At 42.8% G+C, this 23,228-nt stretch overlaps 1 protein-coding gene across 2 annotated transcripts in view; it reads right to left on the bottom strand.

Annotated features, from left to right (window-relative positions):
• The window catches only part of LGR4 (leucine rich repeat containing G protein-coupled receptor 4), an 82,282-nt gene extending 73,002 nt beyond the window's left edge, over positions 1 to 9,280 (bottom strand). The window contains exon 1 of one of the 2 annotated variants that reach the window (XM_081882800.1): positions 8,469 to 9,280. In XM_081882800.1, coding sequence (XP_081738926.1) covers positions 8,469 to 8,653 — 185 coding nt within the window. In that variant the 5' untranslated portion in view covers positions 8,654 to 9,280. The remainder of the gene's footprint in view (positions 1 to 8,468) is intronic. The other variant, XM_081882799.1, reaches the window with a different exon arrangement.
• Positions 9,281 to 23,228: the final 13,948 nt, after the last annotated feature.

Raw genomic sequence — 23,228 nt, forward strand, 5'->3', positions numbered from 1 at the left:
AGACATATTTTTCTTACTTTTGAATAGGAATTCACAGGCAACCCAGCAAAAGTAAGGTGACTGAAGTGCAGTTTATATTGCCTGGATGAACAGAATAAGGATTAATTAATCCTCACCTGTTTGGCTCAGCCTTGGGCATAGTGGGAGGCAAGGAAACAGAATATATCTATCATTCTGCCACTTCAGATATTAAAGTCTTTCCAAAACAAAAACAAAAAGGTAGTAAAGCCACCCTAAAAAGACCAAGACAGTTCCTCACTATAACAGAAGTGGGGTGACTAAACTGACTCTCCAGATGTTAAAACAAAAAAAAATTCCTTCCAGTAGCACCTTAAAGACCAACTAAGTTAGTTCTTGGTATGAGCTTTCGTGTGCATGCACACTTCTTCAGATACACAAGAAGTGTATCTGAAGAAGTGGGCATGCACACGAAAGCTCATACCAAGAACTAACTTAGTTGGTCTTTAAGGTGCTACTGGAAGGAATTTTTTTTGTTTTGACTATGGCAGACCAACACGGCTACCTATCTGTAACTGAATCTCCAGATGTTGTTGATGTTGGACTAAATCCCACCAGCCCCAGCCAGCATGGTAAATGGTCAAGGATGATGTAAGTTGTAGTCCAACAAAATCTGGAGGCCCACATGCTACCCCTCCCTACACTATAGCAAGACTTACTTATACCACAAATCAATTCACCCCAACCAAGTATCCTCCAAATGTTTTGGACTTTGACGTTAGCCATGCAGAATACAGTTAAATGAGTCCCACAACATCTGAAGGGCAACAAGTTGAGGAAGGCTGCCATGAATATATCTGATCAGAAATGGCACAACTCTCTTAGGAAAACATTTATCTAATACCCTGTAACAATGTAGAAGTTGCATGGTTTTACAGAGTTCTATTTAGCTACAGAGAAACTAACAAGAATATTGTTGAATATCTTCAGCAAGAGTTTTCTTGCAGCAAATGCCACAGCGGTGACCAAGCTGGCCGAGGAGCACAAAACACTTGCAGACTGTCATTTGACTAGTGAACTTGTCAAACATCTTTCATGGGCTTTCCCCCTAAAAACTAAAGCCACCAACCACCCTCTCTGAAGTACAGACCAATGCCCTCTCCTAACTTTGTCAGCACACTTTTATTCTTCTGAAAGGATCCCTATTCTATTATACAAAACAGTCATGAAGCCCCAAGTTAGATATGCTAAACCTGATTATTTTACAACAGGTACTTCCTAGAAGACTGATGAATGCTAAATGTAATGCACGACCACTCCACACTGCAAACCAGTCTCAGTACACCCTCCGCATAGCAAACAGAAAGAAAACTTTCCTGCAAAAATGAGCTCCGAAAGAAAGCAAAACTAAGTGTCCATTCTAAATTAAGGGTTCTGTTTGTTCATTTAATTTGCTCACTGATCTGCAATCGTCAAACCACATCCACAGGTTTTCTTCAACTGCAAATCACTTGAAAATTCTTACCGTTTTGTTAAAAAAGATCCGAGACCCACATGAACTAAAGCAGTTGGTTAAAGCATGCTGCTGATAACACCATGATCACAGGTTTGATCCCCATATGGGACAGCTGCATATTCCTGCATCGCAGGGGGTTGGACTAGATGATCCTCAGGACCCCTCTAACTTTATGGTTCTATGTTGGAAATACACTGAATATTTATTAAAGATAGAGTGCCTTGCATGTTACTGAAAAACACATTTCAAACATAAACGAACCTCAGAATCAATATAAACATTAATGGTCATATTAAAAAGAGCAGCTAATGAGTCTTTTCTAAAGCTTACCTACTGAAAATAAAGGCTGTAATGCCACCCTTTTCACAAACCAAGACTAGAGTGAGGCAGTTTTAGTCTCCAGTCTTCCCTTATTGAAAAAATATTGCACTGTACCTAGAAGGCTTTTTAATTCTGTTCTTGTGCAACATCATGAAACAGATGTCACTCTCTTTTGCACACTCCTTTTCATTTAAGTGGGCATCTACAAAAATGCTTGATGAAAGACATTCTACAAAGAAGATACTCCACTAAGATTCCCTCCAGAACAAATACACACAAAACTTGTACAAACAGGTCTCATTGGAGGAAGAATTTTTCCACTCTAATTCAGATAATGTTTAAATGGAAGCCTAATTAATTTCAGGTGAACCTTTGCCCAAAGTTAGTGTCTCTTCTATTATTAGAAACCAAGCATGAAGACTTCACTTATTTATATTAAGCAGTAGCCAACATTTCTAATTGGCATTTAACCTATTTTAACTGAGCATAGCACTCTGGATTTCCATGTTCTGAAAGATAAACCTCTTGTACAATTTTCGGAAAGAAAATTATGGAGGCTAGAGTGAGGGAAGCTAAATGAAGACAACTGGTATGAAAGAAGCAAACCAAATGGAACACAGCAATTGTGGTTTTACTATACATAGGATGAGGAGAGAGAAAATATAAACCAATGTAAATAAACATGGCCAGGCCCTGTACAGCTGCACTAGAAGTACCACACAGGACATATTGTTTGACAGGAATCCTAAAAACTAAAGAAAGCAAGAACAATGTTAAATAACTGCAGCCTACTATAATGCTTATCAAGGAAAAATGTCTACTAGAACTGGATTATTTTATTCCTTGCTTCCAGATGAGGCTACTCACGCCTGTTGTTGTTTTTTTATTATTCAAAGGGTAACTAATGTATCTAGATGCTAGGTCAGTCAATCATCCTGAATTGGATCAATTCCACTAAGGCTCTAAAACTCTTGTTGGGTGATGCTCTCTCGCTATGGTGTCTCCCATGTATTTGACTCTCTTTAGGTGGACTTCAAGCAATGGCATGGTGAATACACACCAATAAACACTAAGTGCCTGTAGTGAAGCACATCAGATTGTTGGCAACCTCCTTTTTATATCAACTGAACATCAAAGAACTGTGATATTTTAAGCCATTACTCTGTCCTTTCACCTGAATAAAAAGGAAAACATGGTCAAGGCAAAGCATGGAGAAAATAAACAAAGACAGTAAGAGAAGCTTTCCTTGCCGTAGGTAATAGTTATGATCATAGTGATCAATTCAACTGAGTTATGATAATAGCATCATAGAATCTAAGAGTTGGAAGGGACCCAAGGCTCATCTAGTTCAACCCCTTGCAATGCAGAAATCTCAGCTACAGCATCCATGACCAGGCTATCCAACCCCTGCTTTAAAACCTCCAAAGAAGGAGAGTCCACCACATCTCGTGGGAGTCTGTTCGACTGCCAAACAGCTCTGAATGTCAGAAAGTTTTTTTTGAATGTTTAGCTGGAATCTCCTTTCTTGTAACTTGAAGCCTTTGCCTTGAGTCCTACCCTCAAGAGCAAGAGAAAGCAAGCATGCTCATTAGTATAAGCTAGCGAAATTGTGGCAGAAGACACAATTGACTGTGTTAGCACAGTCAATGTGCTGGACATCACCTATCTTGCAACAATGCAATGTCATAATCTCAACAAACTCTGGGTAATGAAACCAGGTTTCCTGCAACCAAGCAATCCAAGAGATTCTTCGGTACATACAGTATTTTTAGTAACTGCTATAACTGCTAGTCATGCATCTTCATGTCCCATTAAACTGTTCTCTTTCCTACCACACCAGTGCCAGCTAGCCTGTAAGACTTGTATCTATCTTAACTATTATGCTTCCCTTCTTTATACTGATTTTCAAATATTAATTTATATTATCACAAAATAACTTCATTTACAATAAGATATTAAGATAATTCAGTTTATAAACAGCCATTTGCCTGGTTATTTGTGGCCAGTAAGGAACACCTCAAGGCAGGGAGCCATTTGTAAATTGGGAGATAAGCAATTGCAATATCAGAGTTGTTATTCTAGGTCACTGATATGCTACAAATGATTAACGTATGTGTGTGGGCAGATGGGCTGGTAAAATTGTTGCTGGTAGCAATTTTGTGACCTTATTTCCAAGGCTAATTTAAATATGTAATGGTTTTCAATCCCTCAACTTGCTCAGAATAACCTTAACATGCAATTCACTTTCCCTCATTTCCCTTTGCAGCCATTTAAGTTATTCCTATGACTAGAGAGAAAAAGAAAACAATGTGTGTCCATGTTTGTTCGAAGTTCAGCATACATTCTGGACACAACATAAATGTTTGGCCCAGTTCAGATGTCATAAACACAATGCAACCTTCCCCTCAAACCCATATTTTAAAAGCTCTGGCATGTTCTGCGGGATCTTACACTCTCTCCTAAGGATCGCCTTCTCCACTTCTTGGTTTTCCATAGCTATAGTTTGTACTACCTATAGTTAGTTTGGCAAACATTATGCTGGTGGGGGAAAGGGGATTAAATAGGAGGATGTCAAGGAGGAACTGGAGTTCACAAAAGAAAGTAGGCGAGTAAACAACACAAAGTTGTGACACACTCATGAATCTCCAAATAATGGTTTGGATATAGTCTGTTGCATCACACCTGGCCTAGTGAAACTTCTAAAAGTGAATGTCAAAGTTCTAACACTGCAAAAGGGTTATACAGTGGTACCTTGGGTTAAGTACTTAATTCGTTCCGGGGGTCTGTTCTTAACTTGAAACTGTTCTTAACCTGAAGCACCACTTTAGCTAATGGGGCCTCGCGCTGTCGCCGTGTCACCGGAGCACAATTTTTGTTCTCATCCTGAAGCAAAGTTCTTAACCCAAGGTACTATTTCTGGGTTAGCGGAGTCTGTAACTTGAAGCCTCTGTAACCTGAAGCGTCTGTAACCCAAGGTACCACTGTAATAGTAATAATCTGTGGCAGTGGGCTAGAAAAGAAATTAATCCAGAAACTGATAAGGATATACTGCTAAGAAAATTAGTATTTTAAAATTCCCATGGGGCAGTGACGTTTATGCTGCCTGCTTGGTGCGGACAACATCTAAATGTATACCACAATATTCTTTGGGGGGAAAGAAGTGAAATTTCAGTAATACGAGACCTGACTGCAGCTCAAAGCAAGCGTTCATTATAGCTTTTCACTGTTAACCCCTCATGGAAAGGTGAGGCACACCCAACATGCCCTATTATGAGATTTGTGGGAAGGCTTGCTTAGCATTGCAACTTTCTAAGCCAGACATTTCAAGATACTATCACTCTGAAACCATCAGATTGTGAGACCCTTGCATGCTGCCAGTACTTCAGTGTCAAACTGTACAAGCAGCACCTACAACAAAATGCAACAGTGTGGAGTGCTCCTCTGCAGCATGCCACCCACCCAGACATGTCCATTCTCGGGACTTTGTCCTCCTGTCCAAGTTTTCTGTTTTTATTCAATAGACAAAAAAATATTCCATAGTAACTGAGAATGCTCAGTCCCCACTGAGCTGCTCTGCCATCCCAACACCCTTTTAGGGTTTTTCCCTCCCCCAACTTTTTGTGTACATTTTTGCAAACCTGGGGGTTCCCCTATGGGTAGCACTGTTGAGTCTGCATAACCCAAATCACCTGGCACTCACAGAATGAGTTTTGTCTTAGTATATAGGATTGCAGATCCAAGCTCTCTCACAACATCTCAAATGCACAAGCCAAACTAAGCAAGCATATACTTATCCTTTAATATTTCACCAATATCCAGTTGAAAAAGTGTTTATGCTTGAAGCATCCCTGCCTAGATTTCCTATCCTAATCTGTTCTATTTTGTGGAAATAGCAGTCAGTGACTAAGTGAAAAACCGTAATAATTATAATGAAAAAGGAGAGTATCTGCACAAGTACCTGTACCCTCTCTCCATGTTTAAAGTACACAGTACTCCTGATTTTTTAAAAATGACACAGCCCTGCGCTAGCTACCTCATCTTACTCCAAACCTGTTCTCATATTTATAATCCTTATTTTATGCACTCCTATCTACCTTAATCCTCTTTGGTTTCATATACACAGCTATTTTTAATGTTAATCCCCACCACCTTCTCTTGGCCTTTAAACAATGCAACTCTGCTACATAATCCATTTCAAAATTAATTATTGATTCTTCTTGTCTGCCTCAAATCTTCTCAGCTGACAAATTCAGCATATAGCCTCCAACTATCTTTGAAACCAAACAGGACTTTGCTTCAGTGCTCCCTGAATATCTTATAATTTCCTTTAAAGCACTGGATACTTGAATGCTCAAGCAAGCTTTAGGACCAAAAGCGTAAAAAAATTAGGAAATTCCTCAGAGCTTTTAAGACAAGTCTGCATACACAGCACCAGGTGTGATTAACCACACACACACACACACCTTAGAACACCACACCCTTGAAATCCTAGATGCAGTACACACCTAGCATTGTTTTCTGAGGTATTTAGTTTTTCTTATAATGGCATTGTTAGATAGAAAGGCTGGGATTATTTGTACTGGAATCTCAGTTTTACTGCATCTGTTTTCAAATCCAAGCCCCAGTAACATGTCAGGATCAACTGATTTATACAGAAAGGCAGGTATCATTAGTCAACATGCCTGAATATTGCAACACCAAAATATTTGTATGTTGGCTCTGCCTTAACCAAACCAGGTCTGCTTGGGAGCATACCTGTAAATTTAGCAGACTGCTTTTGTTCAGGCGACACAGACACTATCAGGTGCTTAAGCTCTACTTTTACCTCTCCATAAATCTCTTGGTATTTCCTTTCTCCAAGAGATATGAGGGTGAGAAAGTTAGCAGCTAGGAGCTATTGAATTATGGTTTTTGAATTATGGTGCTGGAGGAGACTCTTGAGAGTCCCATGGACTGCAAAAAGATCAAACCTCTCCATACTGAAGGAAATCAACCCTGAGTGCTCACTGGAAGGACAGATTGTGAAGCTGAGGCTCCAGTACTTTGGCCACCTCATGAGAAGAGAAGACTCCCTGGAAAAGACCCTGATGTTGGGAAAGATGGAGGGCACAAGAAGAAGGGGGCGACAGAGGACGAGATGGTTGGATAGTGTTTTTGAGGTTACCAGCATGAGTTTAACCAAACTGCGGGAGGCAGTGGAGGACAGAGGTGCCTGGCGTTCTCTGGTCCATGGGGTCACGAAGAGTTGGACACGACTAAACGACTAAACAACAACAGGAGCCATTGTCCCCCCCCCTTTTTTTATTCAGGACATAGATCTTAACCAGAAGATCAACAAGGACTGCTGCAAGGGCCATCCCTCTTTTCCACAAGAGCCACAGCACAGTGGTAGAGCATCTGCTTTGCATGAAGGCCCCAGGTCAAATCCCTGGTGTCTCCAGGTAAGGCTGAGAGAACTGTCTGAAAGCCCAGAGAGCTGCTGCCTGTCAGTGTAGAGAATACTAAACTCAATGGACCAATGGTCAGAGTCTGTACAAGGCTACTTCCTATGTTCTGCTAGAAAAACTAAAAGGATGAGAATTGGAGAATCAGGCTAAGGCTGTGGTTACACTCCCGCTCATTCTGCATCCACAGTGTGCTCCCACCCGACACGTTCTCCATGATCCATATCTATCCAGTATCAGTCTTATGGTTCCCTATGAAATACTGTGTTTTGATGCATTCCCCCCCCCCAAGTGACAGATTCCATTTGAATTGAGAGAGAAAAATGACCCACCTGCGCTTTAAGTCAGTATTGTGTACACAGCCTCAAAATAAAATAAAATAAAGGGGGCAATGTGGCAAATCAGTAGCTAGGCTCAATTCAATTAAAACTTCCCTGCTGGTTTGTAAAACAGGGCTTGGAATTTACAGCCAGTCATATCTCTGTTTACTTGGAACTTCAATAAGATAGGATGCCTAGGATTGACACCACACATACACACACATTTGAGTTACGCTAGGTGTTTGTTACCACATCCTTGTAGCCTATGTTCATGAATGCAAAATTAGTGAACTACCAACCGTTTCCCTTTAGCACTCAGAAACGTTACCACCTGAATACCCACGGATGTGGTAGAAAAAGTTCGACTTTTTTTAAATAGCCTTTTAGCCATCCTGAAAACGACACCCCGATTTTAAGTCTCGAGGTGTTCAGGGCGGCTGCCTGACACCAAGTAAAGTGGACACCGGAATCCGGATTACAATTTAAGCACTGGCATCCTAAGTACACTTACTTGCGAGGATGCCCCACTTAATTTACTTTGAAGGAGCACCCACAGGAAAAGGGCTGTGTAAAAAAAGAAGAAAGGAAGAAACCCGTATCTAATCTGCACGACACCACGCGCGCTTCCGCGAAAGCAAGTCCCGTTGAATTCAATGGGACTCGCTTCCCAGGTAGGCGATGGGTACGCGCAGCAGCTCTCGGTTCGCAGCAGCGGGGCCGATCTCCACGCAGGTAAAGCTTCGCAGTCAGGCCTGGGGCAAAGAAGAAAGGAAAGAAAGAGGCTCCTTCCCGCCTCCGCCCCCCCCCCTCAGGCCAGGCTGCGAAAGCGCACACAACCTGTTTGGCAAGGTGAAGGCAAGCGCAACCACCAACTCCCCCCCCCCCCGTCGCCTTCCCCGCCCGACTTACAAGGTGTGGGTGAAGGCGCTGAGTCTCTCGGGCACGGCGGCGAGCCCTTTCCCGGAGCAGTCCACCCCGCCGTCCCCATCGCAGCTGCAGGAAAGCGGGCAGGGAGGAGGGGAAGCTCCTCGGCTGGGCCCAGGCAAGCTCGCGAAGCCCCAGGCGAAGAAGCCGAGCAGCGGCAGGCAGCGCATCGCGAGAGCCGCCCTCGGCGCCAAGACCTGCCCGCGGGCAACCCGGGGAGCCGCCGAGATGGGGTCTCCCCGTCGAGGGCGAAAGGGCCAAGTCCAGTCAGTCGCTCGCTCGCTCGGCCCTTCTTCGCCTGAGCCGAGTCCTTGCTATCGCGGCCGGCTGGCTGCCTGGCTGCCCACCTCAGCGCTCCGCGTCAGCAGCAGCCGAGTCCTCTTTCCTTTCCCCTTCCTCCTCCCCTCAGCAAAATCCCCCCGACGTTTCAGCGGCTCCCCTTCCTTCCCGCTCCATGGAGAGGCGGCAGCTCGTCGTCAATCATTTCTCAAGCGAGCAGGTAAGGACGCGCCCCGCTGGGCTCTGCCATGGCAGCCTCGCCGAGCTCCCCTCCTGACGCCGCCGCCGCCGCGTGTAGCGCAGCCTCCCCGCTAGGAAGTGGACCTTGCAGCCATTCCAGCGCTCGCCTGGCCAGCAGCCTGCCTGCCTTCTTTCGCCTTCTAGGGTTGCACACAATGCGGACGGCTACTGCGTGCGCTCCTCGCCAACCCCGGCGCCGGCGCCTGCCGCTGCTTGCTGCTGCGCTATGCAGAACGGCGAGGTGTGTATGCTAATGAGGAGGACGCTGCCGCCCGCCCGCATTGGTGCAGAGAGAACCTCGGCCTGATAAATATGCAAATATTTCCAAGCACGTTTCCAAAAAAAAAAATCTCGGCAACGTCCTCCGGGAGGGGGAAAAGCGGGCCTTCATTGGCAAGCGGAGCAGTGGGTGGGCGGGGAAAGAGGCGCTGAGTGACAAGGAGGGCGGGGCGGAGGGCGGCTTCGGGAAGAGAGCGGGGCTGCCCCGGCTAGCGGGTGGGGGGAGGCTAGGTTTCTTCGATCCACGGTAGAGCCGTGCGTTGCGTGCGCATTGCGTGACGCACGGCTGCTCGCGGAAGCTTCCGGCTCGTCCGGGATTCCGCCAGGAGAGGCGCGAGGAGGAGAGGGTTGCTCTTGCGCCCGGGCCTGGGCTGCAGGCTCCGGGTGAGCAGAGCGGCGGCTCCACGTCCAGCAAGGAGGCTGGGGGAGTTAAAAAGGCGCGCCAGTGGCCGAGTCCAAGCTGGAGGGCCCGGAAGCTGCAGGCGTCGGAATGGCCCCAATCCCGAGAAAGACAGGCATTGCCCATTGCCATGGCAGGCACCTCCTGAGTAGTGGGGTGCCCAAGTTAGCTGCAGCTGCTGTCCGGTTCATTGGAAAGGGGCTTGTGCTGCATGGGCTGCTTTCTCCGGACTATTGTGTATCTGATTAAAAGTACAACGCATAAAACAATGTTTGCAGACACTTCTGGATGGAAGCTTATTGTGAAATAGGTGTTTCCCCGCCGATGTTTTATTTTCTTTCTGCAGCACCAACACTACCTTTTAATTTTTTTATGTTGAATCTAGCTTTTCCATATTGTGAAATACTCAGGGAAGTAAAAGCAGCACACTGAACACTTGCAGTGGCTGCTAGTGCAGAAGGTCATTAGTGCTGGGGGTGGGGGAGGTTGTGGGTGTGGATATGTTTCCGTGGGCTTGCCTTGACTTTCATATGCTCGGTCTGCCTCTTTTGTTTCCAGCAGCTCCCATTATTAAAGGAAAGAACCCTACTTCCACTTATTACCACATGGCCAGCAAAAAAGGGGGGGAAAACCTGTTCTTTCAAAATCTCCACATGATATATGTGGGAAATTTCTAGGGAGATCAAAATCACAGTACCTACACCAGGCTTTTAAAACAAGATGGTGGTGGTGCTAATGATGAAGGTCTTTCACGAAACCTCTTACAAAACAAAGAGAAGATGAATATTGCCCACCCGCTCCCTCTCAAAAAACACAAGCCTTCATTTTGCAACAGGTTAACTGGCTGGATAAAGCTGGTAACCTTTGCTCTTGCATACTTCCTGGAAGTGTGTGTGCACAGGTACAAAATGTGTGCAGAACTGGCAAATTTAATGGAGAACCTGGGAGGAGTGATTGAGGTGAGGACAGAAAAGAACAGTCCTGATGCTTTCTGTCCAGCTCCACCCACTGATGTGGATAGCAAAGGAACAAATGGCAATGAATATTATGACTGAAAAAGAGAGCATGTTCAGCAGTTAACTTGCCACACACAGGAATAAATGGATCTTCAAGACCTGTTCGAGATATAAGGTCCTCCATCTGAAATAACCCTGAAACCCTACTTAAACAAAAAGGTTGTGAGGAAACTTCTAGAAACTGTGGGCCTCTGGGAGGACTCTCTAGTGTGAGAATCCCACACTAGGTACATCATAACACTAACATAGTGGCTATTGGTACTTCAGGCAGTCCTCAGTTGAACCTGCCATGACTTCTCTCTTGGCCTCATTTCCCCATCTGCAACAGAGAGGATAATAATACAGACTTAACTTACAGCAGGGGTGGGGAACCTCTGACCCATGGGCCTCATTTGGTCTGCCACAGATCCCAATTTATCCTGCAAGTTCATTTCCCACAAACCAAGAGTCAAGCAAGGCCCTTTGCAAGACTCTTGCTCCTTGCAAAAAGCCCTGCTCAGTGCTTTGAAGTGCAAATGACCAAGTGATCAGCAATGTCTCCAAGCAGCATGCAGGGCGGCAGAGCCCACCTGTCAAATTTGGCCTGGTGTAAGGGATAAAAGGAGCTTGCCTGCAAGCCAGATCCAGTTCCCCTCTCCTGCCTTACACAGTTGTTGTAAGGATTACCTCTAGTAATGCATGTGACATGCTTTGAACACTTGAAAGGGCTATACAAATGTTAAATATTTGTTTTATCAAGGCTGTGTGCTGCTCCAGCTAATCGTTTGCATTGGAACGTGGATGTGGCTTCAACCTGGATAGTTATTAAAGAGTTAACTCAGTCCTTACTATTGTAAAAATTATATGGAAGTTGCTAACCTGGATTCCTGGTAGCAGAATGATTCAGGAAAGTATTTTACTTAGAGAGACTAGATCCATATTTTTGCCTTGGCTATTGGATGTTCACAAAATGCATCAACCCCAAGAATATTATTTTTCTACCTTGGTGACCTTCAGACCTTTGAGCTTTATTTCAAGAAAGACAGTGGCTCTCCAAATAGAAGTAGCTGAACCCTACAACTTTGGGTAGTAACATCACTTTGTGAAGGTATTGCTGGAACATTCTGGGCAGATTCAAGACATGCCAAACCAGCCAGCTACCAAATAGCAACAAAGGTGAGTTCTGAAACCTGTCTGGGAGCATTGTGGTGGGACACCCAAACATTTTCAAATTCCTCAGAATCATGTTCTGTGCTGTGGATCTTTTCCATGTGCGGTACAGAGGTTTTTTATAAGCTTCACCACCAAGTGGTTTGTTGCAATCATCCCAAAGGTTCTTTTGTTTGGCTTCTAGAGCACACTTTCATGCAAAGCATAGATGATCTCTAGCCATTTAACAAACAAAAAACAGTGAGTATAATGTCATCACAGGATTGACTCCTCACCTCCCAAAGTCAGCAGTCTGCCAAAATATAAGTGGCTATTCCTTTTGCCCTTTTGAACATTTAATTGATACACAGCTAATTTTGTATATCCCTTAGTGTTAGATAATGTAGATAGGCTTTGGGCCTATAGATTAACTCTCAGGGAAAGGAATTCCATACCTGGAAACTACAACAGAGCAAAACATTTTAAATTTAATTGTTCTTTTAGAATCACGTATTGTGAGGTATGGAAAACTTTCACTGCTGAATAAGCGTTCACTTACTATCCTGAGTTAAGCAGAATGTTTTAAATAATATAGGCTAATGGCACTTGCAAATTTATAATTGTGCTCACATACTATTTCCTGCTTTGTCTTATATTGTGCATATTGCAAAAAAGATAATTTAAAAAGATAATTAAAAAGAAAATGATGATAATGAGGAATGCAGTTGACATGGCTGTGCAGATAGTAATGGGTGTGGTTGTGAGTTGGTTGCATTGTAACGAAACGAAAAGGTTTTTGTGAGTGATAAAAACGTTGTAACATGCTTATTCTGCTGAAATCAAATTGGACTTTAAAGTGCCTATGTTTAGCTGGATTTTGCACTTCAGCTGTGTACACATTCTCACCACTGGTTCGGGAAGTGGTGTAACCACAATTCATATCTATTCTCCATCCATCCTGTTGTTCCTTATGAAATACTGCATTTTGATGCATCTCCACAAAGCTAGCTTCCATCTTATTTGAGAAATGGAATGGCCTAGCTGTGTTTCAAGTTAGTAATGTGTTGTGGTCGTAGGTTGTGACTGCCTCTAAATAGTTTTGTTTTCATAGCTTTCAATTCTGGAAACCCTCATTTTATTACATCTAAGGAAATACAAATGAGGATCAGATTGCACTTTATTAAATTTAAGATCACATACAGTGGTGCCCCGCAAGACGAAATTAATTCGTTCCGCAATTTTTGTCGTCTAGCGAATTTTTCGTCTTGCGAAGCACGAAATCCCATAGGAATGCATTGAAAATCAATTAATGCGTTCCTATGGTCAAAAAAAGTCTAAACAAAGCCAAATTTGGTACAACAACAGTTTATTAACTGCTCTTTAAAGTCACACATACTGTAAAGAGCAGTTCAAAAACTGAAGGGAAAATAAATTACAGTGGTGCCCCGCAAGACGAAATTAATTCGTTCCGCAATTTTTGTCGTCTAGCGAATTTTTCGTCTTGCGAAGCACGAAATCCCATAGGAATGCATTGAAAATCAATTAATGCGTTCCTATGGTCAAAAAAAGTCTAAACAAAGCCAAATTTGGTACAACAACAGTTTATTAACTGCTCTTTAAAGTCACACATACTGTAAAGAGCAGTTCAAAAACTGAAGGGAAAATAAATTAACTTTATAAACAAAACATGTCTTTGTTTTTAGACGTCGCGAGACGTTTTCGTCTTGCGAAGCAAGCCCATAGGGGAAATTCGTCTTGCGAGGCAAATCGAAAACGGAAAAACCTTTCGTCTAGCGAGTTTTTTGTCTTGCGAGGCATTCGTCTTGCGAGGTACCACTGTAACTTTATAAACAAAACATGTCTTTGTTTTTAGACGTCGCGAGACGTTTTCGTCTTGCGAAGCAAGCCCATAGGGGAAATTCGTCTTGCGAGGCAAATCGAAAACAGAAAAACCTTTCGTCTAGCGAGTTTTTTGTCTTGCGAGGCATTCGTCTTGCGAGGTACCACTGTATTGCAAAACTTATGTTAAGGTAGTTTCCTAAAGGAGTGGGAGTGTTTCTCTTAAGTGAGTGGTTTAGAATAAGCAGTAGCTGCTTTTCATAAATTATAAGAAGAAAAATCCATGTATTTTATTTTTCAGCACATATGAGCCATTCACTATTAAATTATCACCATATTTCCTGCACATGTTTACTCAGAAGTAGAGATGGAAGGAACTGCCAGTTTTGGTTCTCCCAGTGTCTTGTTTTTCCAGTTTTAAGATCCTCGTGGAGAGTCATCATTTTAATATTCATCATTTTTATATGCAGCTCTGGCTAATGCAAACATTTTTTGCAAGCAGTTTCCCCTAACATAATGCATCTTTGTATGCTACTTTCACTAATTCTGTCATTCTTAAATACACTCTCCCCTAATATATGTATTTTTGTAAGCATTGTTTGAATGGAGAACTGCATCACAAATTTCAGACAATTGCAAATTTTGAAAGGTAGTTGTGTTTTGGATTGCATATTGTTTCAGAAGTGGGAATTTGACAGATTTGGCTTTAAATGCACCCTGAATTGAACGTCTCCTCCAACACCATTCAGAAATGACGCCTACTGTGTTCAGTGTGTCTTCTTCCTTAACAAGTGTGGTTAAGATTGCAGCCTAAAACATGGAACTAAAGCAACTTCATAAAATACATAATTTCTTGTAGTTCCTTTTGTCAGACAGAAACCTGCAATAGCTTTGCCTCCCCAAAGGTCTACTAACTTGGGATGCAAACTGAGAGTGAGGAAGCCACCTAACAGTTTCTCTTTCACCAAATCTGATGCCAGAAGAAGGAAATCATAACACTTGTAAGACCTCAATTGCAAGTCCTTGAAGAAGCCTAAAATCCAACATCAATTCTATGAAATGATTAGATGAGCAAATTTAAATGTTTGAATAAAAGCTTTAAATTGATATGGTACATCTGTTAATTGCAGCCTCACAAACACACACACACACACACACACAGAGAGAGAGAGAGAGAGAGAGAGAGAAAGAGTAAGAGAGAGAGAGAGAGAGAGAGCGCATAGGATGTGATCTAGCCATTCACATCAAGGAAAGGGTTAAACACATGCTTAACTTTCTCCCATTGAAATAAAGCTGCTTAAGTTTGACTGGACTGTGCCTACAAAGTAATAATGGGATTGCAGGCTCAGGTGTTGTTACTTTCTCTGTCGCTTCCTCCTAGAAGAACCTTGACTAACTCTGTTAAAATTGCACACATACATAAATTCTGTATGTGCACACATACATAAATCCCATAGGGACGCGGGTGGTGCTGTGGGTTAAACCACAAAGCCTAGGACTTGCCGATCAGAAGGTCGGTGGTTCGAATCCCCGTGACAGGGTGAGCTCCCATTGGTCGGTCCCTGCTCCTGCCAACCTAGCAGTTCGAAAGCACGTCAAAGTGCAAGTAGATAAATAGGTACTGCTCCGGCGGGAAGGTAAACGGCGTTTCCATGCGCTGCTCTGGTTCGCCAGAAGCGGCTTAGTCATGCTGGCCACATGACCCGGAATCTGTACGCCGGCTCCCTTGGCCAATAAAGCGAGATGAGCGCCGGAACCCCAGAGTCGTCCGCGACTGGACCTAATGGTCAGGGGTCCCTTTACCTATAAATTCCGTAACAAGTGTCCACAGTGCAGTTCTGGCTACCTATACTCAGAAGCAAGTTCCATTATTACCAAACTTAAACCATGGAGAGACCTGGTCTGAACAAAGACATTGGATTCTTATCTCATTATACATGACAAAGCCATTTTTCACCTTCTCACCCCTTGCTTTTTCCTGTAAGACCTATTGCAGTCTTTAAGAGTCGTCAACAGGCTCATCACAGCTATCTGCCAATCACCCATTCCCACCACCCTTCTGAGTAATACCCCTCCCCACCTTCTCACTATATAGAAGGATCTGGTGACTTCTGTTTCAGTGTATCTGAAGAAGTGTGCATGCACACGAAAGCTCATACCAAGAACTAACTTAGTTGGTCTTTAAGGTGCTACTGGAAGGAATTTTTTTTGTTTTGACTATGGCAGACCAACACGGCTACCTATCTGTAACAAGTTCCATTGTGTTGAATGAAACTCATCCCAGGTAAGTGTGTATAGGATTGCAGTCTTCATTACCTTAATGGTTGGGCTGAGCTAGATAATTGGCACTGAAAGAAACATTATTGCATACAGTGCACCCTAAAAGATTGTTGCATCAAACAAGGAAACAAAAGTGATAAGCTAGGAGGAGAAAAAAAGCCTGCTATGGTATTTTTATTTGTAAGCGGGAAAGTGTCTGGGCAAGTTTCAACATTACTTTTCTGACATCCCCTAATAACATTCTCAAAGACTGGAAAATAACTTATGCAGAGAGCGACAGTGCTATATCTTATATTTGGAAAACAGCATGTAAAATATTTCAAAGGGACTTTTTGTATGTGTGGAATAGAAGGCCAAAAAGCACCGCTGAGTTTGGAAGCCATGGGAAGGGAAAATACCAAGGAAAAAATTACAAAAATCTGCAAATGAGGAGTCGTCTTCCCCTACCCACAAGCTCTGGAGCAACAAACCACTTCCTAGACCAAATCAAAGCTTAACTTGAAATGTTCGTTCATTTGGAGCTGGTGGCAGTGTAAATGTCACCCTGTAAACAATTTATAGGCCTGCAAGGTAAGGAGCAAAAATGAAAATGCAATCAAATTTCTGAGAGTTTGTTCATAGAAGCAGAAGAGATTAATTCTTATGATGGATTTCCTGAATGGAAAAAAAATCTGTACAATTCAAAGAATTAACTTCAAAACTATTTTTTTTAAAAAAAGATTATTTAGTATGCTTTGCTAGCCAGATGCTTTGCACTACAACTCCCATCAGCCCCAGCCAGCACAGTACTTAGAGGGTGCCAATTTTGTGACTTATGCTTTAGGGGTATTAAATTATCCCACTAATAGTAACAAATGTTAACAGATGATCATATGAAAACTGAAGCTTTTTCAGAGGCCCACAAGGTTGTAAGAGGCCTTTATCATCTCTAATCCTTGGATTGCACTGATGTGATCAACACATTTGCAAGTATGTTTTGCGTTATGGCCATTGAAGTTTTGAAAAGGGTCAGGAAATGTAGAATTCCGAAATCTCTCAGGACATTCAGCAAGCCAAGGGTAACCTAGACAGGGGAAACTGGATAGTGTACAAGGCTCGGCTCCAGAGACATGGACAATAGGTGGCACATGGAAGGAAGCACAGAGTTGATATGCATATTACAGCTGAGCCTGCTTGAAATTTTATGGAAATACTTCTGAATGGTGGGCTGTTTTTGTAATCAAGTAGGAAGCTCAATTCTCTGAGAGTTGTGCCTCATGTAGCCAAAATGGTGCCATCCACATACAAGAGTGAGTTCTTAGCAGGCTTGGAGGAACCCCAAAGTTTGCAGTAGTACGACACACCCACTCACATTTGGGGGGGGGATCCTAAGAGGATAGGGTGAATCAAAATGATTTAGTAAGGACTGAGCATACTCAGTGGCTGGTTAACTGTAATGTGTGAGGATGGAAAATCAAAACTGAGTAGCTTGGGAGGCTATGACTGGCTGGCTGGAATCTTTGCACAGGAGTAGTGATGTTAAATTCTTGAGAATAATCTTTTGGAGAATATTATTGAGAATATTTTCACAGAGAGCTAGTGTGGTGTAGTGGTTAAGAATGATAGACTCGTAATCTGGTGAACCGGGTTCGCGTCTCTGCTCCTCCACATGCAGCTGCTGGGTGACCTTGGGCTAGTCACACTTCTTTGAAGTCTCTCAGCCTCACTCACCTCACAGAGTGTTTGTTGTGGGGGAGGAAGGGAAAGGAGAATGTTAGCCGCTTTGAGACTCCTTTGGGTAGTGATAAAGCGGGATATCAAATCCAAACTCTTCTTCTTCTAATGAGGTGTGTACATTTAAAGCAGCTGTGTAGATGACACAGAATTTACAGTTTGTGGAGAATATTATCCGGATAATTTTCTAACAGAGAATATTCTCACCTCACATCACTACACAGGAGCATTTCAAATTGCAGCCTCTTGCTGCAGACCCCACTTGTCACATTTGGAAATTATTTCCCCTGGTGGAGCCATTCGTCTCTTGTTAAATATCTCCCACAGTAGTAGCTGGCACAGAAGCTCTCAAAAGGGGTTCTCCATGTGGTAAAGCATTTTTTGCACCTTCTGGCCACTACCAGTGCCACAAAAAGCATTTCTATTGGTTTCCATATACCTGCTTTAATGTGAAAATCTTCCTGAGGCAGTCTTCCTTGCAAAGTATAAATGTGTCATCTGAGATCAGCTATTCAGCATTTTGTTTAACTATCAACTTTTGACAACCCAGAAGAGGGAGATGGTGACACTACCCTCCATCTCACCTTTGAAAACCCCAAAACCTGCCCCAATTCCTTGGCTCAAAAGTACTATCAAAAAGCCCTAGGAGTCATGTTCAGCATAGGTCTTTCAGCAAGCTTAGTTTTAATACTGGCCAGGGCAAGTGCCCAACATCTATTAAAAGAGCACTTCATTCTGAGAGCACAGAAAGACGCATTTGCAGTTTTAGATATCAGAAAGAAACCTATTAACTTTAGACACTAGCAATGCTAATACTGAATCCAGACAATACGTAGAGGGAGAAATATTTTTTCTTTGCAGAAAATGATGAAAAAGCAACTTTATTGGAAGCATAAACATCACCAAAGAGGTAAGTGCAAAGAGACTTCTGCTAAAAGCATATTATGTTACAGAGGTTTAAAAATAAGGAAGGGCTTCAACTGGGTTTGCAGCCAAAGTTGGGGTGAAGCCAATGAAGTAAACAGGAGATCAGGCTCAGCACAGGAGCAAAGGGCAGGCTTGTAGTCAGTGTCCAAGAGCCACAGCACGCTGAAAGTTAGGAAAGCATCGTGAATTGTAAGCGGAGCGGAGCCAGTAATTAGGTCAGGAAGTCATGTCAACAGCCAGAAGGCCTGAGCCAGACAGAAAGGTAATGTCTGCAGCATGAACAAGGCAGGAAGAGAGGAGGTAAGCTAGAACACCCTTCACCACGGACTGGAAACACATTCTTCCTAGGGCACTATTAAACTAACCAGATACGTCCTGCTTCCTGCCAGAACTTCATCTAGATGGCAGGAGGGGATGCTGAGAACCAGGAAACAAATGAACCAGAAAGTCCACTGGTTAGAAAGCTGGCAGTCCCGTGGGCTACGATAGTTTGTGACCGTTACACCATTGAGCTCCTCAACAGCAGCATAGAATAATTCTGTCCAGGCTGTGGAAATACTGAACTCACCCATATGTTTTATGGCATGTTTTTACAAGTGGGTCCATACATTGCTGTTTCTGTGAGTGAAATGAAAGATCAGTTTGACTAAAGAAGGGGTGGGGAGACATCACCTGGAGGTCTAAAGAACAGAGGAAATGAGGCAGTGCAGACACAGAGGCTCCACTCTGGGAAGTGGAAGGGAAACAGAAACCAGCATCATGGTAGCCGACAAAAAGAGAAGCGGGATTTTACTTCAGTGCCAACATTTTATTACATTTCTGGAAATTAAAAATTGCTCTTCTAATAAGCTAAACAATGCTGAAAATGCACGGGGTTGGTGCTGCTTGATTTATTTAAAATTTGGTATCACTTCAGGCACCTCTCCACATAAGCCTAGAGAGGTCTCTTTGGGAAAGGACCGTTTAGAAGAGCCAGTGGGACAATTGCTTTTGCCCTCTCTCTCCCTACTCCTGTCGTCTTTCCATTTCTCCCTACACCCCACCCCACAAAATCTATCTCTTCTGTTAATCTTTAAGGTGCCACAGAAGATTTCTGGGTTTTCTAACAGATTAATATGGCTTCCCCCAGTGCTATTTTTCTAGAAAAAGAGGTGCCAGAACTTACCATGAACGCCTTCCTCATTCTCTTAGAATGGCGATGGCGCTCACCTGAGAGGTGTCAGAACTGAGTTCCACCATGTTCTGGCTGAAAAAAAAGCCTTGGTTATCCCTCTGTTCTTTACTCTTGAGAATATTCCCTCCCTAGCAGCCTCCTTCTATCTGAACAAGCCCCCTGTGGGCTCTCCCTCACCTGACATTACCCCACAGGAATTCTCTTGCCCAGCTAAAAACCTTTCCCAGGCATTCCATCCATCAAGGAAGCTCTGCCTCCCCAGCATTCCAGGACAACTCCCTCCATCCCATCATTAAGCCTGGCAGACGGGGCGGGGGAGAGAGAGAGTTGGTTTCAATGGAGACAAACAAACCCTAATTATTGGAATGATGGGAAATTTCAGCCATGCAAATTATTGTGTACAGAGGCACTCTGGGCTCCAAGCTCTATGCCAAACAGCAGATGACGATGATGATGATTAAACCACACGTCACCCTAAGGTCACCACTTCTTGTTTTAGTTTGTACCTTATGTGTTCTATCTGGTCAATAACTTCAAGCCATGAGGTGGCTCATAAATCTGTAAAATAAACACACCCACAAGTTCTCAAAACTATAGGTCATCATGTGCAATTATTGTATTTGTGTGGTTTCTCATGCATCTGGGTTTTAATTGTTTTATATCCAGCTGTTGCTAGGAGCTAGCTTGGGTGATTTGCTTGGGGAAAGTGGAGCATACATTCTTAAACCACTGCTTGTTTATTCATTATGTCACATCACGGAAATTTCACATAGAATTTACCCCCCATCGTGGAAGTGCTTTTTCACATCTGAACTATCTGGCATGGAAAGGACCTTTAGCTGCACATGTTTTCAAAACAAAAGACTCTTACTTCAGAACACCTGGAAGGGCTGTAGCTCAGGTGGAAAGAGCTAGGTCTACAAAATGTCCCAGGTTCAGTCACCCCCATTTCAGGTTGGGCTGGAAAGAATCCTATATGAAATCCTGCCAGTCAGTAGATACAGTACAGAACTAGACAGACCAGTCATCTGATGATATGTTCCTAGAAGCAGTCGTCAGAGGTGAAGGAAGGAAACCCAATACAGCCAGGCTAGGCAAAGGGGATTTGGTGCTGCTTAGTGCATTTCAGTGGAGGCAACTGGGAATTCATTCCACATGGGAATGAATGGGGTAGCCTTTGTGTACGTTAGAGCTGTTGCTCCTTTAAGAAACTATTCTGTATGAAACAGAAGCACTTTAACACCACCTAGTGGCATATGATACTGATGTGTACCAGCAGCTTGATCTGTTTTGGAGCTGCTCTGCGTTTCACTATAATGGAAGAGCCTTAAAATGTTTATAAATTCCCCTCCTCTTTCCATAGAGGTAGGTGAAATTTGCAGGCATAACAGCTCCTCCTGCCAAATTGTAGGCAGATACATCCAGGGATTTTCCTGCAATTCACCTTTAAAGTTTGGTGGTTGGTTTGAATACTATTTTCTGCAAAACATTGATGTAATTTCCAGACATGGTGATTCCTTCTGAATAGACAAAAGCTGTCAAATTTCTGAATGATAGTTGGCAGTGGTTCACAGAGTTTTACTGTTTTGTGGTGGGTGCAATAGGAATCATAAGTTGGGGTGGGGGTGGAAAGAAGACATGGATCCCCAGGAAAGGCCGATGTGGGTAATATATCACCATCCCAGCAAGGACTCTGTTGTGCTAACTTTAGCTGCTAGGGGGTGGGCTTTTGTAGAATAATGTCCTGTTCCTCCTAAGAACAACTTCAAGCAGACACAGGAGTCCTAGGATTAGCATAGGTACAAGTATACCAATTCCATCACTTATTGAAGGATCCTGACATTAAAATGTATGCATGTGTGCCTTTCACACGGTATGAAGAAATGGTATGATCAACTGGCCCCAGTTGCAAAATAATGATTTAACAAAGTAATGGAGAACTAGTGGGAAATTTGTCAGGACTGAAGCAAACCTGGAAGAATGAACTGCGCCACAATGTACTTGAGCAAGATTGGGAAACTGTCTGGTGAACCAAACTTGCCAGATCTATCTCTCCATATATTAGGGAAAATACAATCAAAATCATAGGACACCATTCCAACTTTCCCATGTGGCATCTGATACCTCCAGAACTGTTTACCTGGAAAGATTACAATCCTAGTGGGACATGCCATCATTTATAGTGGGGTTGCTCAGTAGCACAGACCTTCTGGGGAGATAAACACTTGCAATAGTAAAAATAATTATACATGCACCAATAGATTTCACACCTCAGTTGTCTTTTCTATCAGTCACTAAAGGGATAAACAGATGAAGACACCCCCCCCAATTTTCCTATTAGTTGCAACAAGGTTCTCCAATGTCCAAATGTGGAGGGAATTGCATAGTTTAAAACTTAGATTTATGTTTCAAAAATGGCTTGCGACTAGCTGTAGCGGGGGGGGGGGGGGAGAGAGACACATGATGTTAAGGTATTGAAAGGCAATGAAGAAAGTCACATTTTATGCAGTATGGTGGCAAATAAAGTACTAACAAAATTGGGCTGAAGAACAAGCTGCCCATGGCATCACTAAAAATCTGGATATTATGGTTCTCAGACATAGTAGGTCTCGTTCTCTGTGAGGCAGAAGCCATTATCTGGATTATAATGCAATTATCAGCCAGTTTATCAGGTTTAAAATCCTCTTAGGAAAAGGATTTAAATATTTGTATAGAGGAGGACATGGACTGAAAAGCACTTTGGACTTCTAAGCTGTGCAAATCATTATCTGCACATGTGAGAATGTTCCTTAAAAATTCAACACTGATGGCATTGTACTGCATACCCATTCAGCTATCTCATATTACTTCCAATACAGTCCAGAACTGTTGGAGAGGTTGTAGGAATAAAGGGGCTTTCCCCCATCGATAGTGTGAATGTTCACCAGTTGCTTTATTCTGGAATGAAATTTATCAGCAGATATCAAAGATTATTCAAATGTCTCCCCAGTTATCCCTACTAAATGTGTGGGCAGATACTAATAAGACGTTTTGCCAAAAGGAACATACGACATGATCTCTATAGTACAACAGTGGAAATCTTTTTTTCTTTTTCTTTTTTATCTGACTATATCCTTATGGCATAAAAATATCTGGAATTTAGTTACCTTTTTTCAGCAAACACACACACGTTATGAGTCACTAAGGGACAGAGGAAGATCCTGATCATTTCTATTCAGTATGGTGGGATTTTATTTCATATACCGTAGTTTAGTTTCAGATTTACAGGCATCTCTCCCCACACCATCAGGAGAAATATGGTTGCCATGGTTTTAGAACAGATGTTATTTAATATGTTTAGGTTTTGTATGCCCTGCTTTTAGCTGGATATGTGGTTGAATTTTTGCTATTGTTTATTTATCTCTGTGGTTCCACAATGATTTGGAAATAAAGGTAAATCTTTAAGAAAAATATCAGCCAGATGATGTGTT

This window comes from Podarcis melisellensis, assembly GCF_964234715.1.
Source record: "Podarcis melisellensis genome assembly, chromosome: 1".
In the NCBI taxonomy this organism is placed as follows: Eukaryota; Metazoa; Chordata; class Lepidosauria; order Squamata; family Lacertidae; genus Podarcis; species Podarcis melisellensis.